Raw genomic sequence first — 26819 nt, 5'->3', positions numbered from 1 at the left:
AGTGTTGAATCTTTGAGTTCAGCCCATGAAAAATGGGAGCAAAAACAAAAGTGTTGCATAATATATCACGTGTACTTCAAGTGCTTCTCATGTGTACTGCAATTTGTGCCTAGAAAGTAAAAAACATTCCAAGAAAATCTTAATCAATTCAAAAAGTTTTATTTGCCAAATTATATAGCTGACATAGCTGTACAGAGATTTTATTAATGCCATGTTAGAAAAAAACTCATCCCAGCCACTTCACTCTGAAGTAAAGGGTCTTTTTTTTTTCCAAAGCTTTATGGCCTTAAAGTATCCACTTTGCATAATTCATATGACATTAACATGTCAATGGCATGCTCTGCACTACTCAGAAACCTGTCGCACATAAGACATTTTAAGTTAATCAATTTTGCTGGTTCTGCAAGATATGAAAAAGAAAACTGAAGTGCAAGTTACTGAGAAAAGAAAAAAAAGCAAAGAGAATACTAACTGGGAGTTAAGTGGGAGAGAAGGGAGAAAAAAAAAGTGTAATTGTCTTTGTTTCACTTCATACCTCGTGTCTCCATAATGAAAAGCTGTAAGAACCAATACTCTGACATTATAAGCGCTTATTTAGGCATATCAGTCTTTAATATTTTCACTTGCATCAAAAGGAAGCCACTGAAGCTCAACATGGAATGCATATCTTCACTTCAATGTAGAGAAAGTCACTTCACTCCTACAATGCAGTAAGGCAAAGGAGCATCAAAATTAGCAGCATTTCTTAATCAAAAAGATCAAATTAATCAGATTATTATTATTCAACATTTTAATCCATTTCATACTGGCTTGGCCAAAGCAAAGGTCAACTGCCAACACTGGCATGATAAGCTACAAGCAAGGTCCTACAACACTTCTCAGTGGCAAAGTTAGGGTGACTGGAAAGAGGATGCAGCTCTGATATAATTTAACTGTAAAGGGTAAACTAATGAAAGGGCTTGAAGCCAAAACAGACATATCTTTAAAAAACAAAGTGAAGACAGAATGAGGGAAACAATCATATTTTATCTTTACAGCAATTAAATAAAAACTTAAAAAAAAAAAAAAAAAAAAAAATCAAAAGTTTACATATTGTTTCTTAGTTGTCTTAGAGAACAGTACTTTCATTTTAGTCATTAAACCTAAAGTCCATTTTACTCAATCACCCCCATCTCACCCCAATAACTTCTAGTTTTAAACAGTGTAGACACAGCAGAATATATTACATTGTGACACTTTCAAGTAGTCTTAACAACTTTAAGAGTTGATATTCCTTCATCCACATCTTCTGTAACATTTCTACAGAAATGTTGAAACATGATAATTACAAGGTTTCAGTTAAAGACAACAAATGGATTAATGAAACTAAACTGAGCCTCTTGGACACGTTCCAGCAATAGTCACATAGCTGATGCAGAAAATCTGTTCAAAGTATGTCTACAGCAACTAAAACTTCAAATAACATGGCTGGAGTCTTACCAGGTGATCCCAGTTTTTCATTCACACATCAGAAGATCTAATGTGAGTCCAACACCCTTCTGTAAATTCATGCATTTGCTTCATATTTAGGGAACAAAAATGATGACCAGGTAATGGTCAGACACAGAGAGAAGAGCTCTTTCCCAGAGTTTGCTGCGGGAAAGGAGGCTTCTCTCAGAGAGGGGCTTTCTGGAGATCTTTGGAGACACCATCTTTGGAAAATGGCTGCATTGCTTGTTTTCTGCAGGAGGGAGTGACAAAGAACAAATCTTGTGCTGTGAGTCCTTTGTCTGACTCAGTTCAACAGCTCCATGTTTCTCTACCTCCCTCTGACTTCTCCACCTGTCTCTCTAGGTGTGGAATCATCACGTCCCGACACATCAGGCAACGTCTAAATTTCAAAATCACAAGAAAATAAATTCTGCAATGAAAATTAGTGCAGGGCTAAAAACACTTCATTTAAAATAATTTCTTTTATAGAATATGCTGCTTTCTTGTGGAAACATTTAATGCAAAACATCTTATAAATATTTAATAACTCCTAAATGTTTTAAACTTAAAGAAATCCAAGTGTTCATTTTGTAAGTTGAAGAGGGAAGCTGGATGAAGAGACAACAGATAATTTACATGAAATAATGCTTAAAAATGTACAGCTGCCATGTGGTTGTCCCTACATGCTGCACCTCTTGAAACACATTCGGCAGAACGGGTTCTTTATGGAGAGAAAATTGACTCAATATCATTACATGATTTGCAGATTGTGTAAACTCATTTCTGTGTAACTTTGGGTAATTGTATGTGTAACACATGGTTTGTAAACCATATAAACCATTCTGTGCATACCTGTGGGTACTTGCAAATCTATGTTCCAATGCACACATAAATATCTAGAAATTACACGGACAAAAATTTACACATGCACAAATTACAAAAAAGCACACACATTAATATTTTACACATTTTATATTCAACCTCATAAATACTATATTTTTGTGTTAAAAGGCTTCTATGCATACAATAAAATACCTGTGCACAAATCACCTGGTATGCACAGCCAAAACTGCATGTATGTACAGATCAGTTTATATATGCTTCTCCATTTGTACTTTTTTTAAAACAAATTACTTCTTAATAGCTTTGAAAGCTCATCTCCAAAACTTTATTTGCACTCCTTTTTTGAACAATTAGATGTTTCCTTTTACTAAAAACAAAAGTCCACATAATCTCCAGAAAGTATATCTTTGTCACTAAATTAGCTTGAAGGTATGCAAGTGTCTTTCCAGCTGAAAGTTTCCATGCCCTTGAGCTGGAAATGATTAGCTCCAAAACCCACGATTAGTACCAGTCAACATTGGTAAAATTAAACTTCAATTCTACCATTAACACATTCCTGTAAACATGTACACAGACCTTCTTGCTGGTCTTATAATACAGAGTGAGTGCATCCTTTGAAATGTTGTTTTAATCTTAAACATATCAATCAGCTATTTGTAAAACGAAAAAGATAAAGGGAAAAGATGCAGATGTTAGAACTAGGAGGGCTTACTGACCTGGTCCCTGCTGGACAGATATGTCCTCTACTCCACTTAGAGGCTTCAAGAGGCCGTTCTCTGTGAAGGCTACAACCGGAACTCTCCCTTCATCTTCCAGCTGCTGCTCCTCTTCTCCTTCAGGGGGTGATAACCTAGAATGTGAAGGCAGTACTATCACCTCTTCAAACTCCCCATTCTCCCTGTAAACACACAGGTGAAAACAGCATCAGTGTAACAGGGAAAAGAAGAAAGACGTGTAATTGTCTGCGGTGCTGTTGTGATGTCTTTAACTCCACCTCTGGTCAGGATGGCTTAGTGCTGTGCTGCTGGACTTTAGGTTGGGGTCAGACTGGGAAGTGCTGCCATTACGGTTGTGTGTTGGGGACACCGTTGCTGTAGATGTAGCAGGAGATTCAGAAGTCACTGATATTGAGAGAAAATCAATATCAGGCACAACCCCATGGGAACATCAGAAGATGTGTTTAGAGAAAAGAGGAGGTAGGTATATAAAGTTACCTGCATTGTCTCCATTCCTGATTTTCTGGAGATGAGACGGAAAAAGATGTGGATAAAAACATTTAAAAATGTCATTCTGTAGCTGCCCTGTAAGCAGGGATCACCAAATCTGTACCTCTTAGGCCAGTGTCCTCTAGGTTTTCCTGCTGCAATACACCTGACTCAAATTAATGAGTCATTGTGAAGAACGTCATTAGCTGTTGGATCCACTTAATTTGAGTCAGGTGTGCTGAAGCAGGGACACATTAAAAGCCTGCAGACACATCTACATATCTACATGCCTTATAGAATGTGGGTAGGATATATGTAGATCTTTGTCCTATAATTTCCCCCTGGTCTTTACCTTTTCTGGTGCGTCTGAGCGTCTTGTTCTCTTCATGATCTCCTCAAGACGCTGGTGGTTAGGAAGAAACAAAAATGAATAAATAAGGTTAGGCTGAACATTATGAATACATGTTTGTTTATGACATGTGAGTGCATGTCACCTTCTTTCTCTCCTGGCGTTCAGCCTCCTCTTTCTGGAAGTGCTTCTCTCTCTCCTGCCTCACGCGCTCTGCCTCCTCTCTCTGTCGAGCCTCTTCCTCCTCTTTCTAGTGTACATACATACACAGATAAAGATACATTTGAGGTGTAAGGCGCAGATTTCTTCGTAGCTCAGCTTAATTCACTATTAAGTCCTAAATCCTGTTTCTACTAACTACACACACAGAAAAAAAACATGCATGCATTCTTTGACCTGTTTCTGGAGTTTTTCTGCCTCTTCTCTCTCTTTCTGAAGTCTTTCTTCCTCTGCCTTTTGCTCCTCTTCCTCCTTCCTTCTTCTTTCCTCTGCTTGTCTCTGAACCTCTTCCTCTCTCCGTGCCCTTTCCTCTGCCTTCCGGCGAGCAATCTCCTCCTTTGCTAATCTGTGAAGACACAAACTTCAGTTAAAAGAGCAATAAAGATCTTTAATACCAAACTTTTCTTGAAGCAGCCAACATACCTTGCTTGCTCCTCTTGCTGCCTTCGCTCCTCCTCCTCTCTTTCCCTCTGCTCGCGAACCAGCCGTCGTTTCTCAGCCAGGATACGACTTGCCTCCTCTGGATCTGTGGTACCTGCTGACAGTTTGAGGGCTGGAGGACTGCTTCCATTCTCTAGAATGCATCAGTGAACATACTTTTCTTAAAACCAAATGAAGACAAAAAAAAAAAAAAAAATCAAACTTGTGATGCATAGAGTGGTAACTGACCACTGACTCCTGTGGGCGTTGTTGGTACAGGCTCAGTTGGAGTCTTATTTTGACCCAAAGGCTGAGGTCGAGGCTGTGGAGGGCTGAGCACCTGCTCTTCCTCCTCTTGGGCTCTGGTAGGTGTTGAGGGCTCTGAGCTCTCAGGTGTTATCCTGACAGGTCGAAGGTTTCCAGGGTCTTCTGTCCCTGGAGATTTAAGCAGCTTGGGGGTTGGGGGGCGCCCTGCTGTCTTCTGAGGAGGTCTATGTGCGAAATAAAAAAAAAAAAAAGAATCTTAGCCCTGTTTTGACTTTTATAAAATATTGATTTGCCAAAAATCTCTTTCTTCAAAATAACTCACAGCACCTGAACTCTGTAAATGGACCTTGAACTGCAGATGACATGGGTTATATTATTATATTCTCCTACCTGCCAGGAGAGGGCGCTGTTACTTTGCTTTTCTTCTTGCCTTGAGAAGCTGTGTGTTTGCTGGGGGGTAAAGTCAGAATGGGAGCTAGAGGAAGTGACAGGTTGCTCCAAGACTTCCTTACATTGTCGCGGTCTTTTGGCTGATGATGCAGGTAAGACAAACACATAAAACACATTATTTTAAGTTTTTTTTTTTTATTCCTGTTTTAAACAATAATGGGGCCAAGGTAGCAGAGCAATGTGACCCCTAACAGGATTAAGTCCAACTACCCCACTGGGCCTAATCCCTTTAATTTGTATGCTGCCAAACATCTAGCTTTCCTTACTGGTCTTTTTGGAAGGGCAAGAGGTCAGTTGCCTCTCAAACAGCAACCACTGGAAAAATAATCTGTGGGGTTAATGGGGAAAACTGGCATTGATCCAATGTAATCTGATGGTATAATGGGCATGCAGTCCCAGCTGTCCACTGATCCCACTTATTGAAGATGAAAACATTTCTCTTGCTATGCATGACCTCTGGCATCAAGCCATTAAACAAATATGGGAGAAGGAACCCCCCCAAAAAGAAAAATTTAAATTCTTAAAAATTCAATCCATATTTCATGTATTACCCTGCTTATGAAAATGTGTAAAAAAACAATACAAGAAATTCTCGTGACCTAGGGTATGTAGACAGAAGAATATATTGTATGAATGGTATACCTCTGGCATTCTGAGTGGATCGGGATAATCTGTGTGCAAACAGCATGTCTGTTGGTCAGTGTGGGATGTAAAATGCAGAAGATGCATTCCCTCTAAAAACAGCAGTAGAAGTTGGACAGTGGACACAAAACTCTGTGTGTGTGTGTATGATGAGAAACCTTACATTTTAATAATTGATAAACATGACTGTAATTTAAAAACAACTTTACGCCACTGATAAATAGCATAAAAGACAGCAAAGCAAGTGGCCCAACTCAAAGAGCAATGAATATTCTAGTTCTTTCATTCAGACACAAACACGAAAAAGTATGCCCTCACTGGATCAGCAAATTTTGGAGTTCAGTGTAAGTGCCATGAGAAAATGCTTAGGTGGTGAGAACCCTGCTGTTTATTATTTATAAATAAAACAGGTAATATGTAGGTCAGCAAATCCTGAGCTCATGCCTTTATGCCATACAGTACTTTAATAATGCCAAGCTTAGATGAGATTAGACAAAAAATGAGTTAACTCTAACTTTCAAATAACCAACTAAATCAAGCTCCAAGTATTGAAGATTACAAATAATTTAATAAGCAGAGCTTCATAGTTCCTGTTTTGAGAGGATATTGATAATACCATCTACCTGTGTTGCTCCTGTGGTCCTCCTCCGTGGGATAGTAGATGATGAGGAAGCCGTCTCCCTGCTGAGGCTCCTCTCCTGGCTGCGACAATGAGGGAGTGGCTGGGCCTGTATAGCCTTGAAGGACATGGAGCCCATGGGGTGGCAGGACACTGAGCGAGGACACACAGGCATGGCTACAGTAATGTATGAGGTAGGGGTTCAAAGTGTTTTGAGAAAGGTATGGATTGGAACCGTGTGAGGTTTTGTAGGACATGAGTTGGGATTTGATAAAAAGGAGTGCAGCCCAAAAGATCAGGAGCGAGAGGAGGCAATGAGAAGGATGTCAGATAAAAAACAGAGAAGCATTGGGTTCAGGAATAGCAGCAGAGGTTTGAAAGGGGGGGGGTGATGTTTGGTAAGAAGAGAGAGGAAGAGAAAGAAAGCATTAGTGCTACTAATTGGGGAAAAAAAAGTTACAAAAATACAGCAACCATCACTTGGGCATTGTTCAGAGAAAAATAATATATTTCACTGAACAGAAGGAATTTATCAGCTTGAATGATTCAATTTTAGATCTCAATGAAACATCAAAAGTGTTTATTTGACTTATTATCATTAAGCTTAGAAGCATATAGATGGGATTGATCTGGCAGACCACAAACTAGTTTATAAGCCGCAGTGTTGGAAGCATTTCTACTCTACAATTTAGTCTGGACAAAACAACACTTATCACACATTAGACCCAACAGCACAAAGAAGTGAGCATGCAGCAAAATACATAAACATAAGCAAGAAGTCCATTTGTTCACACTACAGACAATGCTGGCTTTACGAGTGCAGAGAAAAGTCCAAAGAGAGTGTGTGCTTTGTAAGAGAGTATGGTCACTCGAAAAACAAAAGATCCACAAAGCATAGAATCCATTTCCAAGTAATAAATAAATTACTATTGTGTATTTCTGCCCAGACGGTGAAATACAAGATAAATCAGTTCAACTCACAATTCACATCAAACAGACAAGTTAGAAAAACAAAAAACATCCTCAGTTCAAGGTTACTGGATGTGAGAATATGTTGCTATGTGTACATTTCAATGACCATAACATATCTGAAATTATTCACAAAATGTAAGTAATTTCCTAAAAAAATAAATAAACATAAATAAAATGCAAACTATGAAATCATGAATGTTCAATAACTACTGCTGCCATGGTAACAAGAGGAGACCAGGCATAGTATAATTCCCCCCCCCCCCCCCCCCCCCCCCCCAATTCTTCCTCAATAGCTTATTTGATTAGACCTTGTGTGAGTGGTGTGTGTGTGTGAGTGTGTTTGTGAGTGAGCTTTAGGTGCCTGACACAGACTGTTAAAGGTTCAGTTTCAGACAGTGTAATGCTTTAAGTCCGGTCAAATCTGATTAACATCTGAAACTGCATTGGTCAAGAGACCAAAATATAAGCGATATAAATACTTACAGCACAAGAAGAGTGATTTCTGTGTGTTTTCATGAACACCTGTATTCCTCAGTGCAGCAACACTCCTGACTCTTTCAATGAGAAGGGGCTTAATACTTGTGTATGTTACCTGTTTGCTCTCCAGACAGGCTCATGGCACTGCGGCTACGCGCCAGGTAGGAGTGTGTTGGCTGCTGCAGGCGGTTCACCACATTGCTCTCCCATGGCGTCAATGGAAGGCGGCGCAGCCCTGAACACACACACACACGTAACATCTGAGGTTTGATAACAGTTAAAACTATTAACTATCCACTGATTAACCCAAGCCATCAGTGAAAGCAGGTTATAAGTAGCGCATAATCACTGAATGCATTTCTTTTTTCCTTCCCTTCAACTGCACCACAGTGCAAGTGAGAGCTTAAGTTAGGTTTAACCATGCACACCCCACCAGCATGCACCAGACTGCTGAAAATGAGAAGCAGCAAACACCCCGGAGTGAAGCACAAATAAAAGGCAAAATGCAGGGAGAAGAGCTTTTAAATAGCACAAAGGTCATATTGCACCTGCATTTTAGGAAATAATCTTTCCTTATACATTGCCTTGTGAAGAAATCGGACTTTATCAAGCTAATAATTAAATAGGTGCTAAGTTTTTATGTAAGCAAGTTTAATCAGGGCTGGGCGATTTGGCTTATAGCTGATATCCCAATATTTTTTGGCTTTATCCGATTACATGATATATATCTCAATGTTTTGAAATCACCTCTAAAACACTTTGTAAATAATGAATTCAACATTATCATGCATATAAAGACACCAGTAGGATTTAAGTAAACTCTGCTAAATTTTAGTTATCTGATTTAATAATAAGAGAGGAGAAGCTGTGGAGGAGCTTTCCTGCACCAGGACACACGCACAGCCGAACAATCAGCCTCCTTGTCATTGTCGTCATTTTTGAGGCAGATTACTGCTTAAATGAAAATCTTGCATTTAGCTTCTATTGCTTAACGCTCATAAACTAGTTAGATGGCTACCTGCATGCTCTTTGTCGCCATGCTTTTTCCTGTCTCTCCTGAAACAACAACGCACATGTGCGACAGACAGTTTTCTGGATGGTCGGGGGATTGAGCTGTCTATGTGCTGTAAGTGAGAGGAGCCGTGCAGCGTGCGGTACGAAGAAAATCCCATGTAGACGTTTGCAACGCTGCTGCAATAGTTTATAGTCGATGTTCACTATATAGCTATTTTATACAACGTAACACGTCTCGGGATACATCGACTCTACTCGATATATCGCCCAGCCCCAAGTTGAATATTAAGAAAAAAATCCCTGTTATCTCAGTAAGAACATGGATATATTTAATCAACCAGTCTTCATTATAACCCTATTAGCTATTGACACACTAGAGGTCAGTACATCAGGCAAAACATGCAGCCTCATGCCAACTTGAAGGTTTAAGTGTGCAGGAAAAGATAACATTGGGCTGAAAACCATACAATTCCATCTATTTCACTTTGTATTCTAAAATTTCATGGTCTTAAGAGTTTGTATTACACCTCACTATGTGATGTTTCTGCACATTACAATATGTAAAGAGTTTGCTTTAGCACTATACTAATGGTTAGAGGGTTGAACATTAAGTCTATAATGATACATACATCTGATTGTTGTAAATTTGAGTGTCAGTTCTTCCATCAGGGATATAAACAACATACAGTGTTCCCACAAAAACAACAAGATAATCCTACAGAGGATTAGAGAAAGGGGTCACTGGAGGGAAAAAAATCTCAATCCTGCTGATGACACACAAGTGCAAATATAAACAGTGAATGTGAATTATGTACATTTATAAATACAGTAAATATAAACTCCAATCACATTACTTTGTAGCAGCTGGGATTCTTAATAACAGTTTGTCATGATGTCATATTTATATTATTTTAAAGCAACATTACACCATATCTCTCTTTTAATGAACAATCTGTCCTATCATATTACCGCATTGATATTCTGCCCTTGATTCTTCTACAGTTTTCAGCCAATGATCTTTTTGCTTTGAAACACTGTGTGTACAGTGTAATAAAAGAGACCAAAAGTCCCCCTGTGGAAACCTGTGTTTTTGGGCTGCGTGGTCTTCCCCTGATGTAGGCGGGGTTTGGACAGAGCTTTGCCTATGACAGGGGAGGAGGCTGTTCTCATCTGTAAACCTGTCAGCAACATATGGACATCAAAAAACACATGACCTAAATGTTAACTCAGCACTCACAAAACACATACAGTAAAACCAAGAGTTGAAACTTGGTTCATGTGTTTACCTGCTTTTCTACCAAGAGTCAGAAGAGAGGAACAATATTACTCTCATATTTATCTAATAAATCGGACACTACAGTCAACAGCTTGATAATTCAACTTAGCATAAAGGATGACTAAGCTGTTCATTTGTTTAATCCCAACACAAACAAGTATAAAAATTATGAACCCTTAAGGTTTAAATGTCTTCCATGCTCGTAAAGATAATGTAATTAAACCACAACCACAGCTAATATTGCTGCAATATATTTAGTCTACTTCAGTTGCTGTTAGGTTATTTTCAGTAGCCAGGCAGCACTGAGCTGCAGCTTCATATTTACTGCTGAAAGCTATTTAATCTATTCTCTGCAAGAAAACAAGCTCCTTTTATATTTATATATTTTTTCTTTGGTTAATATCAAGAAGACAACTCATGTCTAATTACAAGCTAGTGTTAAGAAGACTGTCACAAAATTCTATATTGGAGCCATTTAAATAAAAATGCAAAAGCAGACTTTTACAAGTGGACAATGTTGCTGTTTGTGTATAATGCTCCTTCTCATTACCTCGGTCTGGTGAGTGCAGGAGTGTGGCAGAGGAGGAGGAAAGGCGCTTGGTAATGATGGGGTCTGCATGTTTAGATAAATTCATAGTGGACACTGACCTTCTGTCAGCATCTAGAATCAAAGACACAAAACAAAAGATAAATTAGTACAGCAGGAAAGACGTGGAGAAAAATACAGTGGAGGAAAGAGAGCTGGAGCCAGCACTCAGTGAGGTTTCTCTACCATGGTTAATTCAAGTTAAATGTGCAAAAACTACCAACACTCTGCTAAACACAAGCAAATACAGTATATTTGAAAATGAGTTAGTGCTAAATGGGTCGTGTGTCAACAAAAATTAAAATGGTTTGAGTGATCCTGTGTTGTGGGATACAACTTCAGGACCACTACATGCAAATAAAACAAACACTAACCATACCACACACGTTAGCCTACATGTACACTAATGAGAGTGAGCTAGGACGACTCTGTACAGTTACAGTGCTAATGCTAGCGATCTAACACTAGCCAGCTAACTGATACACTGCTTTAATATTCACATTGGGAGGCCACTCCATATCTGCGGTAGAGACTGAAAGCACCCTGCATGTGCTCCAGCCCAGCAAGGTCGAGTGGATAGAGGAAAACTGACTCGACAAAACCTGGACCAGGAACGGAGAGAATAAAGTCGGAGAAACAAAGAGCAGAAAGGAGGTAGAGGGGAAACAGTGAGTCACAAAGAGGCAGCAATGGCAGCGAATCTGAGAAGTTCAAATATAAACATGGTAAAACAATACTGACTTGCAGAGGCAAGTAGACATGTTTTTTTAAGAGAGATGCTGTCAGAAACACATTCTGAAGATGACACATATGTATTTAATAATCTCCAAAGCATTAACAAAGGAAGCAGCCCTGCAACATTAAGACATGTTCTCAAGCAATGTGGTGGTCTGCAAAACACGTTTTCATATCAAAACAATAAAATATCTGTTGGAGAGTTTTGCGTTTGTGCAGCTACTTTGTAGACGAGATCTGCTGAAATACCGGCTGATGTGTTGGGAGTGTTTGTGTGCAGTGCTCCTCCCCATGACCATCGGTTGGGTTTCTGTGTGGTTTTGTGGCTCCTCTCCAGTGTACGACGTACCACAGCATCATGACGTGCCTTCAATCAGAAAGACAACAATGAGAAAAATCATCTGAAGCAGGAAGCAGACCATTTTGTGTGATTAGTGAGTAAAAAGTACGATTATGATGTTCTCAAACCAATACTAAACTACCCTGTGAAGGAGTCACACTTGGACAAGGAAGGTTTGCTAATGCATGATCTAAAAAAATATACATCTTTAAAGCCCAATTTCTGCAAATTTGTTAATATTTTTATAATGAATACCAACATACTAACTAAGAGAAAATGACTACAATGACATCATGGTTGTCTTTGGGGAAAAACTTATTAACTTACCATAAAATGAAAAAAGCTTTTTTGCTTATTTTTTTTTAGCTATGACCATCCTGTGGCCTACAAGACCAAAATAGATAGTGTGAATGAAAGTAACTTAGAGTAAACATAAGGCACGCATTTACCAAAGGATTCAGTCATCATTATATGCTGCTATAAAACAATTTTTTAATCAGTCTTTGACTCATCCGTGTTAAACTGCTATGATCAGGTACCACAAATTTATAACCCTCTCAAACAGTGTGCTTCTTTTATAGCCTTATGCATCATGAACACCTTTTATATCCACATCATGGACAGGGCTTTTTTCCATTTAATTAAAAAAAAAAAAAAAAGATAAATATTAGGATGAAGGCCATGATTAATAACAAAAGCCAAATGTTTAAGCAGTCAAATGTTTACTAAAGGGAATCATGGGTCTTATTTTGTTGCACTTGTTGCAATGACAAATAAAGTTATTTTCTATTGGGTTGAATCAATAATATGGTTATAAACTATGAAATCCAGTCAACTGTAAAGTAATTCAGCCCTGAACAGGAAACCTACAATCTCTTACGTGATGCTTAATGTTGCCTGCCTTATGTTTTAAGAAGTTGTTGTAACAGATGGGGCATCATTGTATTACAGTTACAGCAAAAGCAGTTTCCACATGCTATTCTCATTAAATCTTTAACCATGATTTCCAGTCTTTGATCAAATCTGTCTCAGTAACTTTAAAAAATTACAATAAAAAGGCTGTGAAATAAATACCCTTCAGAGATTAATAAAGCTATTTTTTATTTAAATGAATTTGAAAACAGGCCTACTTTGAATCAATTTGTGGTATTTTAACACAGAAAATATTTGATTTTTAATGTATTAAATCATGTAAATAAAAAAAGAGCACACATAATGGGAGATTTCAACAACTGCTTGGATAAACAGCATGCATCACTGTGTGTTTAGATTAACAGTACAGGAAGTCAGGAAGCACAGGTATGTACGTGACATGTCTAAATACCCGATCCTCCTCCAGTTTTTGTCGTCGTTTCTCCTCCACTGCAGCCCGTCTCTTCTCCTCCTTGACCCGCTGCTCTTCCAGCTTTCTCCTCCTCTCCTCCAGGTGCCTCTCATAGTGCTGCCTGGCCCGCTCCTCACGCGCCTGCCACTGGGCCTCCTTTGCAGCTGAATTTTGTTGCACACACAAACACACTCAGTTAACACTGAATTGATTTTTTTTTGTGCATTATTGTGTTCACATGTGTGCACACTACAAAATTTTGCACACTCAGGCTTATACCAACAATGTGAAGGGTCAGCTGCACATCATGTGACTCAGCTTTAGCTCAAAATACAAAGCAAATCCCACAGCTGCTCAGCGGGGACCAGAAGTATGACTACTTTAAAACATTATCAGCATTAACACACCTAAAAAAACACATGAGTAACAAAAAGTTTCATCTGCTCAAGTACATCACTTAAACACTAGTCCCTAAAACTCAAAACACCAGCCTTTGTAAAACCTGTACCATAGACTGCCCTATTATGCAACATGGAATCTATGGCAACAGCGTGTCTGGCTTCAGACTAGACTTTATGTAACACCCAGGCCAATTCACTGCGGCAACCAACTTAGGTCAGACACGATATGAAGGGCAACAGACGAACAAGAAAAGTCAGGAATGCATTTAAAGTCCCTTTTTACATCAGTGTTTGTGTGTGCATCTAACGCTTACCATTCTGTTTCTCACGCTCTTCCCTGCGCTCACGGGCTAACCTCTGTCGCTCATCAATCTTGTTGAAGAGCAATGAGTCTGCAGCACAAATAACAGCAAAACAGAAGCAATGCTGAAAGACTGAAAAGAAAAAAGTAAAACAGAAAAAAGTTGATCTTTTTGCAATGTGTGCACATGAGAGTTACCTGGTTTGGCAGCAGCATAATTACTAGAGCTGTTGCTGGTGCGATTAGTGGTAGGAGTTGGGACAGTAGTCAGGTTGGCAGTATAGGTCTGCCCAGAGCCTGAAGAGCTGGGACGTGTGACTGTAGACAGTCTGCTATCCTCCGACTTATACTGAGAGTAGGATGCTGGAAAGAAAGCCAAATAATGTCACAAAACCCACAGAAGACAAAAGAGACACTGACAAACACATTATAAAGTTCCATCACTAACAAACTTTCCAGAATATCATGTGCAAAAATCAATATAATCACCCATTTACCCTCTTAACATTTTTGGTACCAAATTAAAGCAATCCATTTAGCAGCACTTCTACAGGATCTTTCCTCCACTGATAAACTGCTGTATAGTGCTCATAACAAGCTGCTTCTTAAACCTACAAAATGCGTCTCTGCAGTGCTAAATATCCAGTCACTACAGCTAAACACTTTGAAATGCATCACAAATCTTCTTTATGTGATACATGTTATGCACACCAAGGGTTTATCTCCAAACTCTGCATCCTTTAACCTGCTAACCATCAGCATATTCACCAACACACAACAACAACACATACTTAATCAGTGGAACTTTGTATGATCAAAGTCATTAGTATATTACAGATCCATATAACACCAAGAGACTTATTGAACAGGTCGCATGGTTGGTTATATCATGTCTAAATGCAATGGCATTTCTTTCCATATCATTCCTCACTGGCTTTTAATAAAGTATGCACATATATCCCTTTCTTTTCATCACATATGAAAAGGACTGAGACCCTTTCTGAGGGCATTTATACACTAGGAATGCACCTTGTTTGAGTGTATATATCATATGTGTTAATATGCCCTGAATAATAGTATAGGATAATGTATAATATGTTATTTTTTTCTATTTATCCATGCCTCTGTTTTTCTTTATATAACCACGTGGGGCTACGGTCTAGTTGAAGTGAAAGCTAAATTTGTAGTTTGATTAAAGTTGAGAATCCTTCAGGTTAAAATCTTTACACACTTGTATTACCTTGGGAGTGGGCTGGGCGATATGAACTAAATCTTATATCTCGATATTTTTTACCTGGATCATGATATATGATATATATCTCGATATATTTATTTATTTATTTTTGTCAAGTAACCAAAGAGACAGTTCTAATTTACAGCCTTCAGTGCTAAATATACTTTTATTAAGGATCAGCAGCACATGTGCATTAAAACAGCTGATTGAAATTAAAGTACCTTTATATTAAACTAAATGCCTCTAAAACAAAATAAATTAAAAATAACAAAAATACAGCTGTGCAAAATGCAAAAGAAAAGATGCTTTTAACGCAGAACAAGCTATCACGATATAAACAATATTCCCTCTTTCTATATTGCGTCTGATAAAGTCTCGATATATTTGAAAATCTCGATATATTGCCCAGCCCTACCTGGGAGCATGCATATTTCAGTCTCTGTGCAAAATGGTAATATGTGTTCACACATGACTAATGGACCTCTAACTCATATTGCCATCATGTCAGCCAATGAGAGAATTAATGGATTACCTCATGCAAACCTGACCTTGCTGCTATAGTGTTACTGGTGTCCTCTTACATCCAGTGTAAGTCATACTGAAGCATCACTGGTGTGTAAAGGTCCAAACATACAAAACGTGTGTATGTGTGTTTGTAAGTGATATAGTGATATTGTCATGGTTTATAAATAAATACAGGTTATGTGAACAAATGAATGTTTTAAATGTTTAGAGGGGAGCCGTGCAGAGGGACGAGTGGCAATAGATATTAAGAAAACTATGAATAAGATGGCAGAATGACTCAGCACTTTCAGGGTAGCCTTCTGGATACAGAGCTTTATACTGGTCCTGATGCAGACAGAGAAAAACAAAAGAAGATGAAGGGAAAAGGAAAATTGTGCATGTTTTTTTTTTTTTTAAATAACTTTGACATAGAAATGTGGCTCAATTATTCAGGAAAGTAGTTACAAACAAAATACTGGTGATGTACTAATTTTACCTAATACACTACTGTATATGGAGACATAGTGCCAGAGGCAAGTTTCAACAGTGAACAAAATCTAAGAAAGTAAGGCACCAAAATCATCAGTCCCCCTTACTTACACTAAACTAAAAAACTTGTCTTCCCAGAACAACAATGAGCACACCATTTCCTGCTTGGATTTCTCTTTCATGCTCATTTCTTTTATTCGACATGTCAGCAGAACGATAAATGAGCAACGTGCATGTTTTATATCTAAAATCTCACAAGCTCTCTAATAAGCGGATCGAGTTTATTATCAAAACTCCATTTGAATCCTCCCTTTCCTGCATTTTACCATGCAGCTGCCACTTTGCAGAATATTCTAAATCCAAACCTTTCCTGCCATCTCCACCCAAAACACACTGATTTTACAGTGATTTACAAAAGGTATTACATGTCACTATCTATGGCACATCTACAGAGGTGTGTACACAAGCATTCACAATTTCACTCTGCCTCAGGTGGATGTGGTTAGGATGGCTATTGTTATAACAGGAAAGGCCGGACTGGGACTGTGTACTCCTTCCCTTTAAATCCTTTTCTTTAAATAAAAGAGACGCTTATTGCAGCAAGAATAATGCACTGTGACTAAATATTCAACAAGACATTTGTGGAGAGCCTTTGATTAAATATAATAATGGCATAAACGAGATGATGCGAACCTCTCAATAAGAAGTCAGATGACCATATATTTACATTTAAAAAGGTCATTAACAAGAAGTTTCTTTTATTTGCAGAAAATTATTTAAAAGTCAGCATCTAATGAGGCAGTGGATCCCCCTTCGGTAGTATGACATCTTAAATGGAAGCAGTTCACAGTAAATAGTTGGGAATACTGATACAAATTTGTAGAAATAAAACACAAATATGAGAAACTTAGAAAAATAAAGATGCAGTAGGATGCAGTGGTAAGTGTCTATTAAAAGTAAAAAAAAAAAAAAAAAGTGTAAAAGCACAAAAAATGTCCAAGATATACTGTGTCCCATATCTAAACAGCTCTCTTTACCTTTTACATTGATTTTAACTCACATACAGAGATAATGTCTCATAGAAGATGTGAAATGGATACGAGATGACTCCGAATGAAAATATTTATATGTAAAGCAGTGTATCTAATGATAAATTAGGAATTGCAAGAGTACCTCTTAATTGGCAGCTGGGTCTGTGTTGGACATGCACATTTAAAACTGTACATGTGAGAGGCAAACAGTTAATTTAAAGAAAGGATGAATATCCGATACCGATCAGTTTTAAAGTCTTACATGGAAGGGTGTTAAAGTCAGATTCAGGCCTGCACAGATATCCATGCATGTTCTGCAAAAGACAAAATGCAGCAGACCTAAAACCGTGTCTTATCGATATTTAAGTTGTACATTTTGAGAGTTTAAAACCTCCACCTTTTTTTGTAAATTGGCTTTGCCCCAATGTTATCAACTCATACAAACCTGGTGATTTTTACATCAGGTCTAGATGGGTAAATGAGAATTTAGCAGTTCAAGCTTTTTTCATTTATTCTACATGTTTAACACTTAGCCTGAGAAATACAAGGCCTGATGATGCAGCACTCATTCTTACTGATAAGAGTTTATAAGTATAGATGCCCCAGACTTAACCAACCAAATAAATAGAAAGCTGTGAACTCAAGTAATTCTTTAACAGTAGAAGAGGTACTTGGAGGTCAAAGAGCATCCTGTCAGTTGATTCTATGGTCATGTCAAGTCAATGCTGAGTTTTACTATTACTATACAGTGAATAAGCTTGAGGAAGGAGAAGAATTCATGCTTTTTATGAAAAGTAGTGGAGGGAAACTGCATAAAGAATGTAATGGAGATCACCTGTGACCTTAACATTCAAAACAGGATTGGGTGTTAGACAAGAGAATTGAACTTGGCTCACTTCGTGTTACAATAAAACCGCTCATCTATATAGACTAGAGGGAAAGCTCCGATAGATTGCAGTTATTATACAAGATATAATCTGATTCCTAACATATTTTAAACCCTGAATCCTGCATGAATCCCAAACTTAAAAAGGACAAACTGCTCACAAGCCCTTACAAAAAAAACACAACAAAAAACAAAACACTCCATCAGCGTCCATAAAATTCCACATTATCTAACCCTACTTAATCTCTCCACATCACTTTTGATAAATATGCCTTCACACTCCTTCCTACTGTACAAATTATTTTTGCACAGTCAGAGGGTTTATAGCCAGAATAAAGCGCACAAATTCATCACTGATCTGCTGCCCAGCTGTGTCCTTTCACTGCATGTCACCAACTTATCCATCTGTTGTAGAAGTCATTAAGCTAACAAACTTCAAATAGCACTGAGTATATTTGCCTGTGCGTACTACCCAGCCATTTAACAGTCTTAGCAAACACACCATAGCCAATTTTATTTGCAGCATAATTGTGCCTGCCAGCAGTAAATGTTAGTCCAGAACCAGGTGGACTTGTCAGTAACAAGATCTTTTACCATAGCTATACTTAAGCTTCCAACTTCTCTTAAACTGCATCAAACAAATAAATAGTCTAGACATCAAACTGTATAACACACTAACAGGACAGACACTATTTTTTTCAGTACTGAAAAACTACAAAAGAACAGAGATTATGACAGCATTACTGTATTATTTTTTTATTTGATCAGAATGGATTTACAAGAAAAAACAAACAGCAAAAAACAAAACAAAAAAAAAACACAATAGCTTTAAGAGCATTTGTGGCTGTTCAAATTTATATAGGCTTAACTTGACAGAACTCTCAACTCTTTCGATGTTTGAAGACAATGATACACATCCTGATGTGCTGCTGTTCATTTTACATCCTGTATCATGTTCAATATATTTGGATGCATCTTTAAATCAGAAGAAGGTGTAGAGTTATGGATGACCTGATAGTTTAGTGTTTTAGGTGGATACCATAGCATGAAAGATGCCTGAAGCAGCTTAGTCCCTATTTGACTTCTGGCCAGCAAAATCTTTATTGTACGTCATTTCCCTGCTCTCTTTTCCCCATATTTCTTATCAACTTTAGCCTTCTGTCCATATAAAGGTAAAATCACTTTATTTAGGTCCTCCAGGGGTCAATGCATAATATTTTTTCTTTTACCTGGATTGTGGTTCATAATTCCAGGGGTCTCAATCCCAAGATGGGAGCTGTGCCCCTGGCTGGTGTCTCCAATCCAACTAGTTGAATCCAAGGGCAAGAATCAACACTCCTAATTCCTGATAACATCCTTCACAGATGACGATAAGGTCAAATTCAAAGTCCATGGTGCAGTGAGAACAAAGTAAAAACTGGATGAAAAGAAAAAAACTACATCCAAAATTCAACTGTCACCAAAGCGAAGGGAAAGTGGGGAGGGCAAACATGAGGTCAGTCCGTGTCACTGCCATTGACAGGCAGTGTGAGACAGGTTGTGGTGGCTCTCCAGCCCTCATCCTTTTGTATGTGTATATGCATTTAACAACAGAGAGTGTAACAGAGAGTGAGACGTAGGGAGAGTGTGACTGTTTAATCTGCCCGTCCCTCCTCCTGTGCTCTGTGTGCATGTGTGTGTACGTGCACACCCTCCCCACCCCCAATCTATCTGCATTCATTGCCAGTCAGATTAAATGGTCAGAGTTGGCGATTAATGCTCTGCTGTCCAGGCCAGTGGGTAACAGGAAAGCACACTGCATCTCCTTCCACCCCTGCAGCCTGAGAGGATTAGCTGCTGCTAATGCTAAGCCAAACTACAGCCTCCAACCACCAGAGAGGCAAAGGGGGCAGGGATGGGAGTCTTTCTTTGTAGTTCTACGACAGGCATTCAGGCCTATATAAAAGGCGCAAGAACTGGCTTCTGTGCTTTTGTAGACTAAGCTGCATTCAGTGCACATTGAAGATAAGACTAAATGATGGGAGAAAAGTCTGGAGTCATCAATATGGTCATAACCAATAGATAGTGCTGATTTCCAACATGGAAAACTTGACATCTCTACTTGGTCCACAGAAGTTTTGTTACAGAAACTTTTTTAGGCAATGTAAAAGAGCTTGCCTCCAAATTGAAATGAGAAGCACTTTTCTTCAGCCAATGCCAGTCAATTTTTCTAAAATCTATAAACTTACATTAACCACCATAATACTTAATAGCCAAGCCTCATTCTTATGCCTCCTATACACAAAAAATCCATTGATTATGTGAAATGACATGATTACTGAAGACCGCACTATTCCAGATAAACTGAAATGGGAGGCTAAGACCAAAGCAGAGGAAACCATCAATTACACAAACTGAATGAGACCAAATTTATTCTAGTCTTTCCACAGCACACACACTTGGCAACTGTAGAATTAAAACAGTTGTCAAGCAATATTATTTATCTGAGGTAACCACTTGAGCTCCCAATCTTCACAACAGTTTTCCTACCCACCACCCATTTATTCTCCTTAATTATCAATAGTTTAACATTGCATGAATGTTTACTCCATATAGGAATAATCTAATTAAGATTAAATCAAGTCAGGTTATTCTTGTACTATCACATACTACATGTACTACTGCATGAATAGCTTTAGATACTCCTACACAATGAAACCATATCCATCCAAAGCTCTGCCCATTGAATTTGCTTATAAATACATTAGTCCCAGTTGCAGACTTACAGGAATTTGAAAAACTCAATTACCCTTTTGGATATTGTCAGCTGATATTTCAAATTAGTGCAAACTGTTAAGACGACAATGTCTTGATTCAGTTTGTAAAACTAAAACACCAGCAATATAAATTATTACACCTCCATATTTATACTCTCACAAGTAATCAGATTGAATGCAAGTTGGAAAGAAAGAGGTAACTGAAAACAACTTTCTGACTCAATTTTCAAATGCAGACTAACAAAAACATTCATCTACTGATGCTCTGCCAGTTGTACCTGTTGTGACTGCAGTCATATGCTGGTTTTCTGACTGACTGCTGTGCTTACTAATGTATTACAGGCACATACAAATGTTAAGCAGACTGCACCTCCACTCTCATCTGCTGTCCTTGTCTTGACCCAATCTCGCCTTGTCAGCTGATTTTCACTTGCACAAACAAAACTGTCCTTCATCATCAGTTCAGTCAGCCACCTGTCTCCAGATAGCTCAGCTTGATGGGTAAAGAGACTAAAGCAGTAAAACAGCAAACCAGTAAACAAATACAGGCATAATAGCACACCTTTATGTCATTAATGCTCCACATTGTCTTATCTATTTGCAGCCTGCCTGGTTTAACATTTCTCTGCTCTACTAAAAACTGTAGCAGATAATGACCTCACTCACTTACAAGCAAACACACAACATACTAAACTGACTTGAACTAAAAACACAGAACTCAAACATGCAAATTTACTCTATACCCCCATCAGTTTCCCCTCTCTCCTTTTCCTCCATACCTCTTTTCTTCCTCTTGAAAGCATCTCTCCGTCTCTGTTCCTCCTCTTCTTCAGTGATGGTGAAGAGTGCCGGGATAGCTGAACGGCTACCTCCCTTTCTCAGCTTCCTCTTGCCTCGGGATGACCCACTTCCACCTCCTCCTTCTCTCCGTCCTTTCCTATCTGGCATTGCCTGTCCTGTTGCTAACACTTGAGCCCCTGGCTAACTCACCCAACCCCTGCCCATCCCACCCTGCAGTGATGGGTGGGGGCAGGGAGACGGTGCTGGTCAGTCCTAGGTTGGAGGATGGTAGAGGTCAGGGTCACCCTAAAAACTCTCTTCTCTGGGAAGATGCAGACAGCTAATGGCTAAATGCTAACAGCCATTTTAATCTGGCAACACACAAGATAAGATGAAGGATGTACGGATGAATAAAGAGGAGATGGAGAAAGATGTAGTAGATTAGAAAGTAGCTAAATCTGATAAGGAAGAAAGTGCAACACAGGACAGGGGAAAGAGTATGAAAGAGAGAAACCGAGCAGCTCACTGTGCCATGTCCATGCTACCCGCGATGGCAGTGCCAGGCATAGAGAGAGTATGAGGATGAGAATGAGCTCTGCTAGAGTGGCTCAGAAAAGAAGACTTAATCCACAAGAGTGGCACAGATGAGGTCTCTGAGTATTGCATTTCTTTTGAGTCCCGCACTCTCCAAGAGATGCTGCCCCTGCTGTGTCTACCTTTACTGCAATCCCTCATCCCCTCCTCTGTTCTCCCTCGCTACATCTATTCTTCATATTCAAACTTGTCAAAGGAATCACATCACACAGGCTACGGCTTTACACTATACATACATACATACATACATACATACATACATACATACATACACACACGCATACATGAGAAAAGAAGCCAGCGCAGTTGTTAAAATATTCAGTGCAAATCCAGCAGTGGAAGCTGAGCCGGCATCAGTAATGGGTTTCCCTGACAACCGCAGCACGTGGACCACAGACACATGGGGTGAGTGGAAGTGTGAGAGCACAGGACAGCAAAACTTTATTGACATGTACATGTATCTGCACACACACATGCAAATCAGGGAATGGCTCTATGTACATACTAAATCAAACAATGCAGCACTGGAGCCGTCTTCGTGAAAGGGGTGTGTTCAGAGAGCACATGGTATTTAGTCCCACCCCCAACTGCACTTAAAGAGCCGTCAGCTATTTCACATGCAAAAGTTGTACAGTAAGAATACAAATGTTTCCATTCATGCACTGCTGATTCTTTACAAGTGAAGAAACCTTATGCACCAAGTCAGTATTAACAGGGTTGTTTGCACTGCAGTAACAGACCCCAAGTTGTGCCTCACTTATACTTGACATCACAGTGTAAATACACTGGCTAATAAAAAGAGTGATAAAGAGGATAAAGACCATAAACATGCTGAGAATTTTACTCCTGCATACAAACAATGGAGGAAGTTCAATGGAAGGAGGGTGACAAAGATATGAGTTACTGAAGGCCACATTATTTATTATAGCAATAGCATATCAAATAACATCACACAGACTAAACTAGCTTTGCTTGAGGCATGAGCTTGTTCAGGGCTAGCACATATCTACAAAAAATAATGCCCAGAGACTAAACAACCAGTGTAGTAGACTAAAAGCTTTGTCCTATCCAGACGCCATGCAAGGTAAGCAATATAATTTTTAAAGACAACGTCTGAGAGGCATCTCGGCTCAGTCCTACAGGTCCGCTGAACAATACAGATATATGAACCTTGCTAAATGAAATTCTACTATTACTGCTATTATTAAAAATAAGTGGTCCAGATTATTGGGGATTTTTTTTTATTTTAGATAAAGTATAAAAAAGTCCTGCTACTACATCTGCTGAGAGAGCAAATGCTGCACAAACCCACACATTCATGGATGAGCAATCTGATCTTTGTCCTTGCAGGACAGTACAGCTGTAACACTGCACTTAGATTTTAACCTGATAGGCTAGACTGCAGGTACTTGTCACACCTACTGATTGTGGGTATCAGACAAACACTCAGGCAGAGATTGTATGTTTGAATAAAAACAAAAAACATATTTATTGTTAGTATTATTCAATATTTTTCCTCCAACTAAAACTGGATTTTTAAAATGCATGTGATAAAAACATGTTAGGTCGACCAAATTTGGACAAAATCAAAGCTCTCAGATCCGGCTTAGCACACCCTGGTAATGCGGTCAGGGAGCAAAACACTCCTGCAGGTACATGCTCAAATAGACTCAAAGGGACCTAAATGCTCCAAAGGTCATGTTTAGCATCTTTTTGTTTAAACAGGTAAGCCCTGTGTAGATTAACACAACCAAATAACCAATAAAGCTGCTCTTATTCACATAATTTTCTGTTTCTTTTGTCAGCCAGTTAGATGCATTCAGAAAATATGAGTGAAAACTAGCCAATAAAAACATGTCAGCTCATGGTCATTAAATGTACTTCCACGAATGGCTTTGTGAAAATAAAATTCTGATTTTACAATAGGGGCCTCATCTGACAAAAAGTAGATGGTGACAAAAATAACTGTACAGTGACTTAAATGTAAGGTACTTAAATGTACATGCCCTCCCACAAAGAACATCAGAAGTAGCAGAAAGTCTTGAGCTTTTTAGTCGCTGAGTTCACAGCATATCTCATTGGACATATTTCAATCAACAACTCAAATTCCCTCCCATGTATATAAACTGGCCTGGGAGAAGGATTTTGGTTCAATTAAAGGGCCAGGTTGACCTTTAACCAAAGCTTAACCATACTGTGCATGTAACAAACAGCTATTTACGTTAATCGTTCTAACTTAAGATCAAGAAATTTTTTTTTTTTTTCATGAGTATGAACAGATGGTCTCAATTCAGATAGAACTAAAGAAAAGTTCTCAATGTTCAGGAAACCACAACATGATTGTGACTTAATTTATTTGACATATTATTAAGTAGACAAGCAATTTCCTGGGTTGGTACTCTGCAATATCAGATTTGATATGTCTTTCAATTAAAAGCCAGGAGCTGTTTTACAAACTCAGGTAAATCATGTAAAAGAAGTCAAGCACCAAATTATTTGCTATTCTATGAATAACACAGGTCAGCTTCACCACAAGAAAATCCCACAACCCACAAGAATGAGTCAGGATCAAACAAGGGGGGCAACCACTGTTGCCACATGCAACCTGATAAACTACACCATAGAAGCAAGAAAGACAAGAAAAATGTTCTGGTAGCTGTATAAGCAGCCTTTTTATATTATTATGCAAATGAAATTTTAACTGAATTAACCACCATGAAATACTATGTTTTCATTGTTTTCCTGGTGGGACAGTGTCCATGTTTTTGTGGTTCTAAGTTTGATGCAACACATGAGCACTGGTCACCACTATGAGGGAATCTAATTTATCTGATAAATTAACAAGGTTAATATCAGCACAAATTGAAATATAGCAAATAAATGTGCATCCCTGACAAAACTTTAACTGAGTAGATTAACCACAGAAAGCAGCCGTGCCGGATATCCCACAGAGCTCTCGAGCAGTTTTATGGTTCTACCAGGTAGGTAGAGTACACAGTCAAGAGATAATTATTGTTATTTTACTTCTTTGTTTGTTAGTTTCTGTTTATACTACTGCACATACTTAATTTGAGTATGAAAAGTGCCCTGACTAATCAAATTAAAATAGTTGGCATTACTTTTAAAAGTTACGTTGTGTTATGTCAAAAACATAATCTGGGCTAGTCTGTGAATCTTCAAATTCTCAGCTAATCCTATTAAATCAGTTTCCTCATAGATACGTTTCAGCTTCAGCCATCTAGGAGTGTATTACATGGGACATCACTGCACCACGTGATACCAATCATGACGTCACCGCAGGTACTTTGCTACTTACAGTAGATGAACAACACCTGTTGTTTTTTGTTATTAATTTGGGGCGTGGCTTTACTTGAAATTTTGTATTAATATGTTAATTTAATCCACCTGATTAAACTGAAGTTATTTCAGTCCGTTTATTTAGTTAAAGTTGTAAATTAGCCATGAAGTGGTGGTTCTTTTTAACAAATGTTTGTATTAGAGGTTGTTTTAACGATAACCATAGATGCCAGAGAGTTAGGTTTCAGCCTAAAGGGGTTAAAAATCCAGCTCCTACCACCACAAGAAATGGCCTCCGTTCATGTCTTTTAATTCACCTGTCACGTTAACTAAAAGCGCATTCAAACCAATGTCAGCAACAGGTGTCTGCCAGGACAGGAGCGGCTTACAATGTCTCGACGACGACGACAAATGTGTAACTAAAAAATACTTAAGTGGCGTAAGGAACAAGTTTAAAAAACGTAAAGCAACCGGTTGGGTGAGTTGGGTGATAGTTAATCCCACTCCCGTGACCGACCGGCTTCCGAGTACTCTGTAGTTCAGTGCCAACGTTTAAACGCAGTTAAACCAAACGCAGCCGCTGCGTGGCTGTCATACTCCAAACAAAAGTTCTGTCATTTAAAAAGTTTGTCAAAGTCTAGCTTGGCGTTGGCAGGAGCTCACCTTGGGACTCCGCAGGAGATGTGTCGCTGCCATCCTGGTCCGCCATTTCTCCTGACGTCAGCTGAGAGGGATCAGCGGCAGGAACCCGAGAGACCTGCTGGAATGATCCCGACCGACCTGGACCGGGGCCCCTCCCACGGACAGGTAGGGATAGATAGAGCATGCCATCATCAACTCGGCAACATAAATTAAAACCTTTTTAATACAGTTATTGTTATATGAATATTTATGTGCAGGAAACCAATGTTTAAATGGATTATGTGCTTAATAAAACTAATCTTGGTCTTTTGCGATATACGTGCAAAAATTAAAAATATAGGCTGCTGAAGAGGGAAAAGGACAACTGGGTTTCTTTCAGTCACAATGAGGATAGACTGCCTTTTGCATACTTAATGATTTAAATGGGGCAAAGTGTGCAGGTGAAAGCACATGTTCGGACCTGCAAAGTGGATACCGTATTTGGGTTTATGCTGCCATCTAGTGGCGATAGAGCGAAATTGTCAGTGACTGTAAGAGTTGACTGCTGTAAAATGAACTGAATTGATGATAATAATAATAATAATAATAATAATAATAATAATAATAATAATACTGGGCAAAGAAAATACTAACTCAGAAAAAGATAGATATGCTGATCTGAACATTGTTACATCTGTTCTTTTTCGTCATTTAATT

At 38.6% G+C, this 26819-nt stretch overlaps 1 protein-coding gene across 5 annotated transcripts; it reads right to left on the bottom strand.

The window, feature by feature from the left end:
* Positions 1-143: 143 nt before the first annotated feature.
* Positions 144-26233, bottom strand: map7b (microtubule-associated protein 7b). Of its 5 annotated transcripts, none has more exons than XM_041975679.1 (19): positions 26145-26233; positions 14109-14273; positions 13924-14001; positions 13209-13372; positions 11794-11911; positions 10774-10884; positions 10030-10125; positions 8049-8168; positions 6489-6661; positions 5164-5303; positions 4756-4997; positions 4510-4660; positions 4264-4432; positions 4013-4117; positions 3871-3921; positions 3528-3552; positions 3308-3434; positions 3030-3211; positions 144-1870 (listed from the first exon to the last, which is right to left on the bottom strand). In XM_041975679.1, exons 1-19 carry the CDS (start codon positions 26188-26190, stop codon positions 1860-1862), a joined length of 2274 nt encoding a protein of 757 aa, XP_041831613.1. In that variant the 5' UTR covers positions 26191-26233; the 3' UTR covers positions 144-1859. The 5 variants fall into 5 exon arrangements, with proteins under 5 accessions (XP_041831613.1, XP_041831609.1, XP_041831610.1 ...); XM_041975675.1 differs by lacking the exon at positions 26145-26233 and adding an exon at positions 21590-22337; XM_041975676.1 differs by lacking the exon at positions 26145-26233 and adding an exon at positions 21590-22335 and having other exon boundaries at positions 6489-6637.
* Between the last annotated feature and the right edge of the window lie 586 nt (positions 26234-26819).

Source organism: Melanotaenia boesemani, chromosome 22 (assembly GCF_017639745.1).
Source record: "Melanotaenia boesemani isolate fMelBoe1 chromosome 22, fMelBoe1.pri, whole genome shotgun sequence".
Taxonomy (NCBI): Eukaryota; Metazoa; Chordata; class Actinopteri; order Atheriniformes; family Melanotaeniidae; genus Melanotaenia; species Melanotaenia boesemani.
The sequence above is the reverse complement of the archived record's forward strand: the minus strand, read 5'-3'. Positions and strand labels throughout refer to the sequence as shown.

Coding starts and splice junctions, on each gene's coding strand:
- map7b (XM_041975675.1), bottom strand. CDS start 21,758: ATGCCAGATAGGAAAGGACGGAGAGAAGGAGGAGGTGGAAGTGGGTCA. Junction 10,885..11,793: donor CACTCCCAACACATCAGCCG/GTATTTCAGCAG, acceptor CTTTGATTCTAG/ATGCTGACAGAAGGTCAGTG. Junction 10,126..10,773: donor CCTGCACTCACCAGACCGAG/GTAATGAGAAGG, acceptor TGTTGCTGACAG/GTTTACAGATGAGAACAGCC.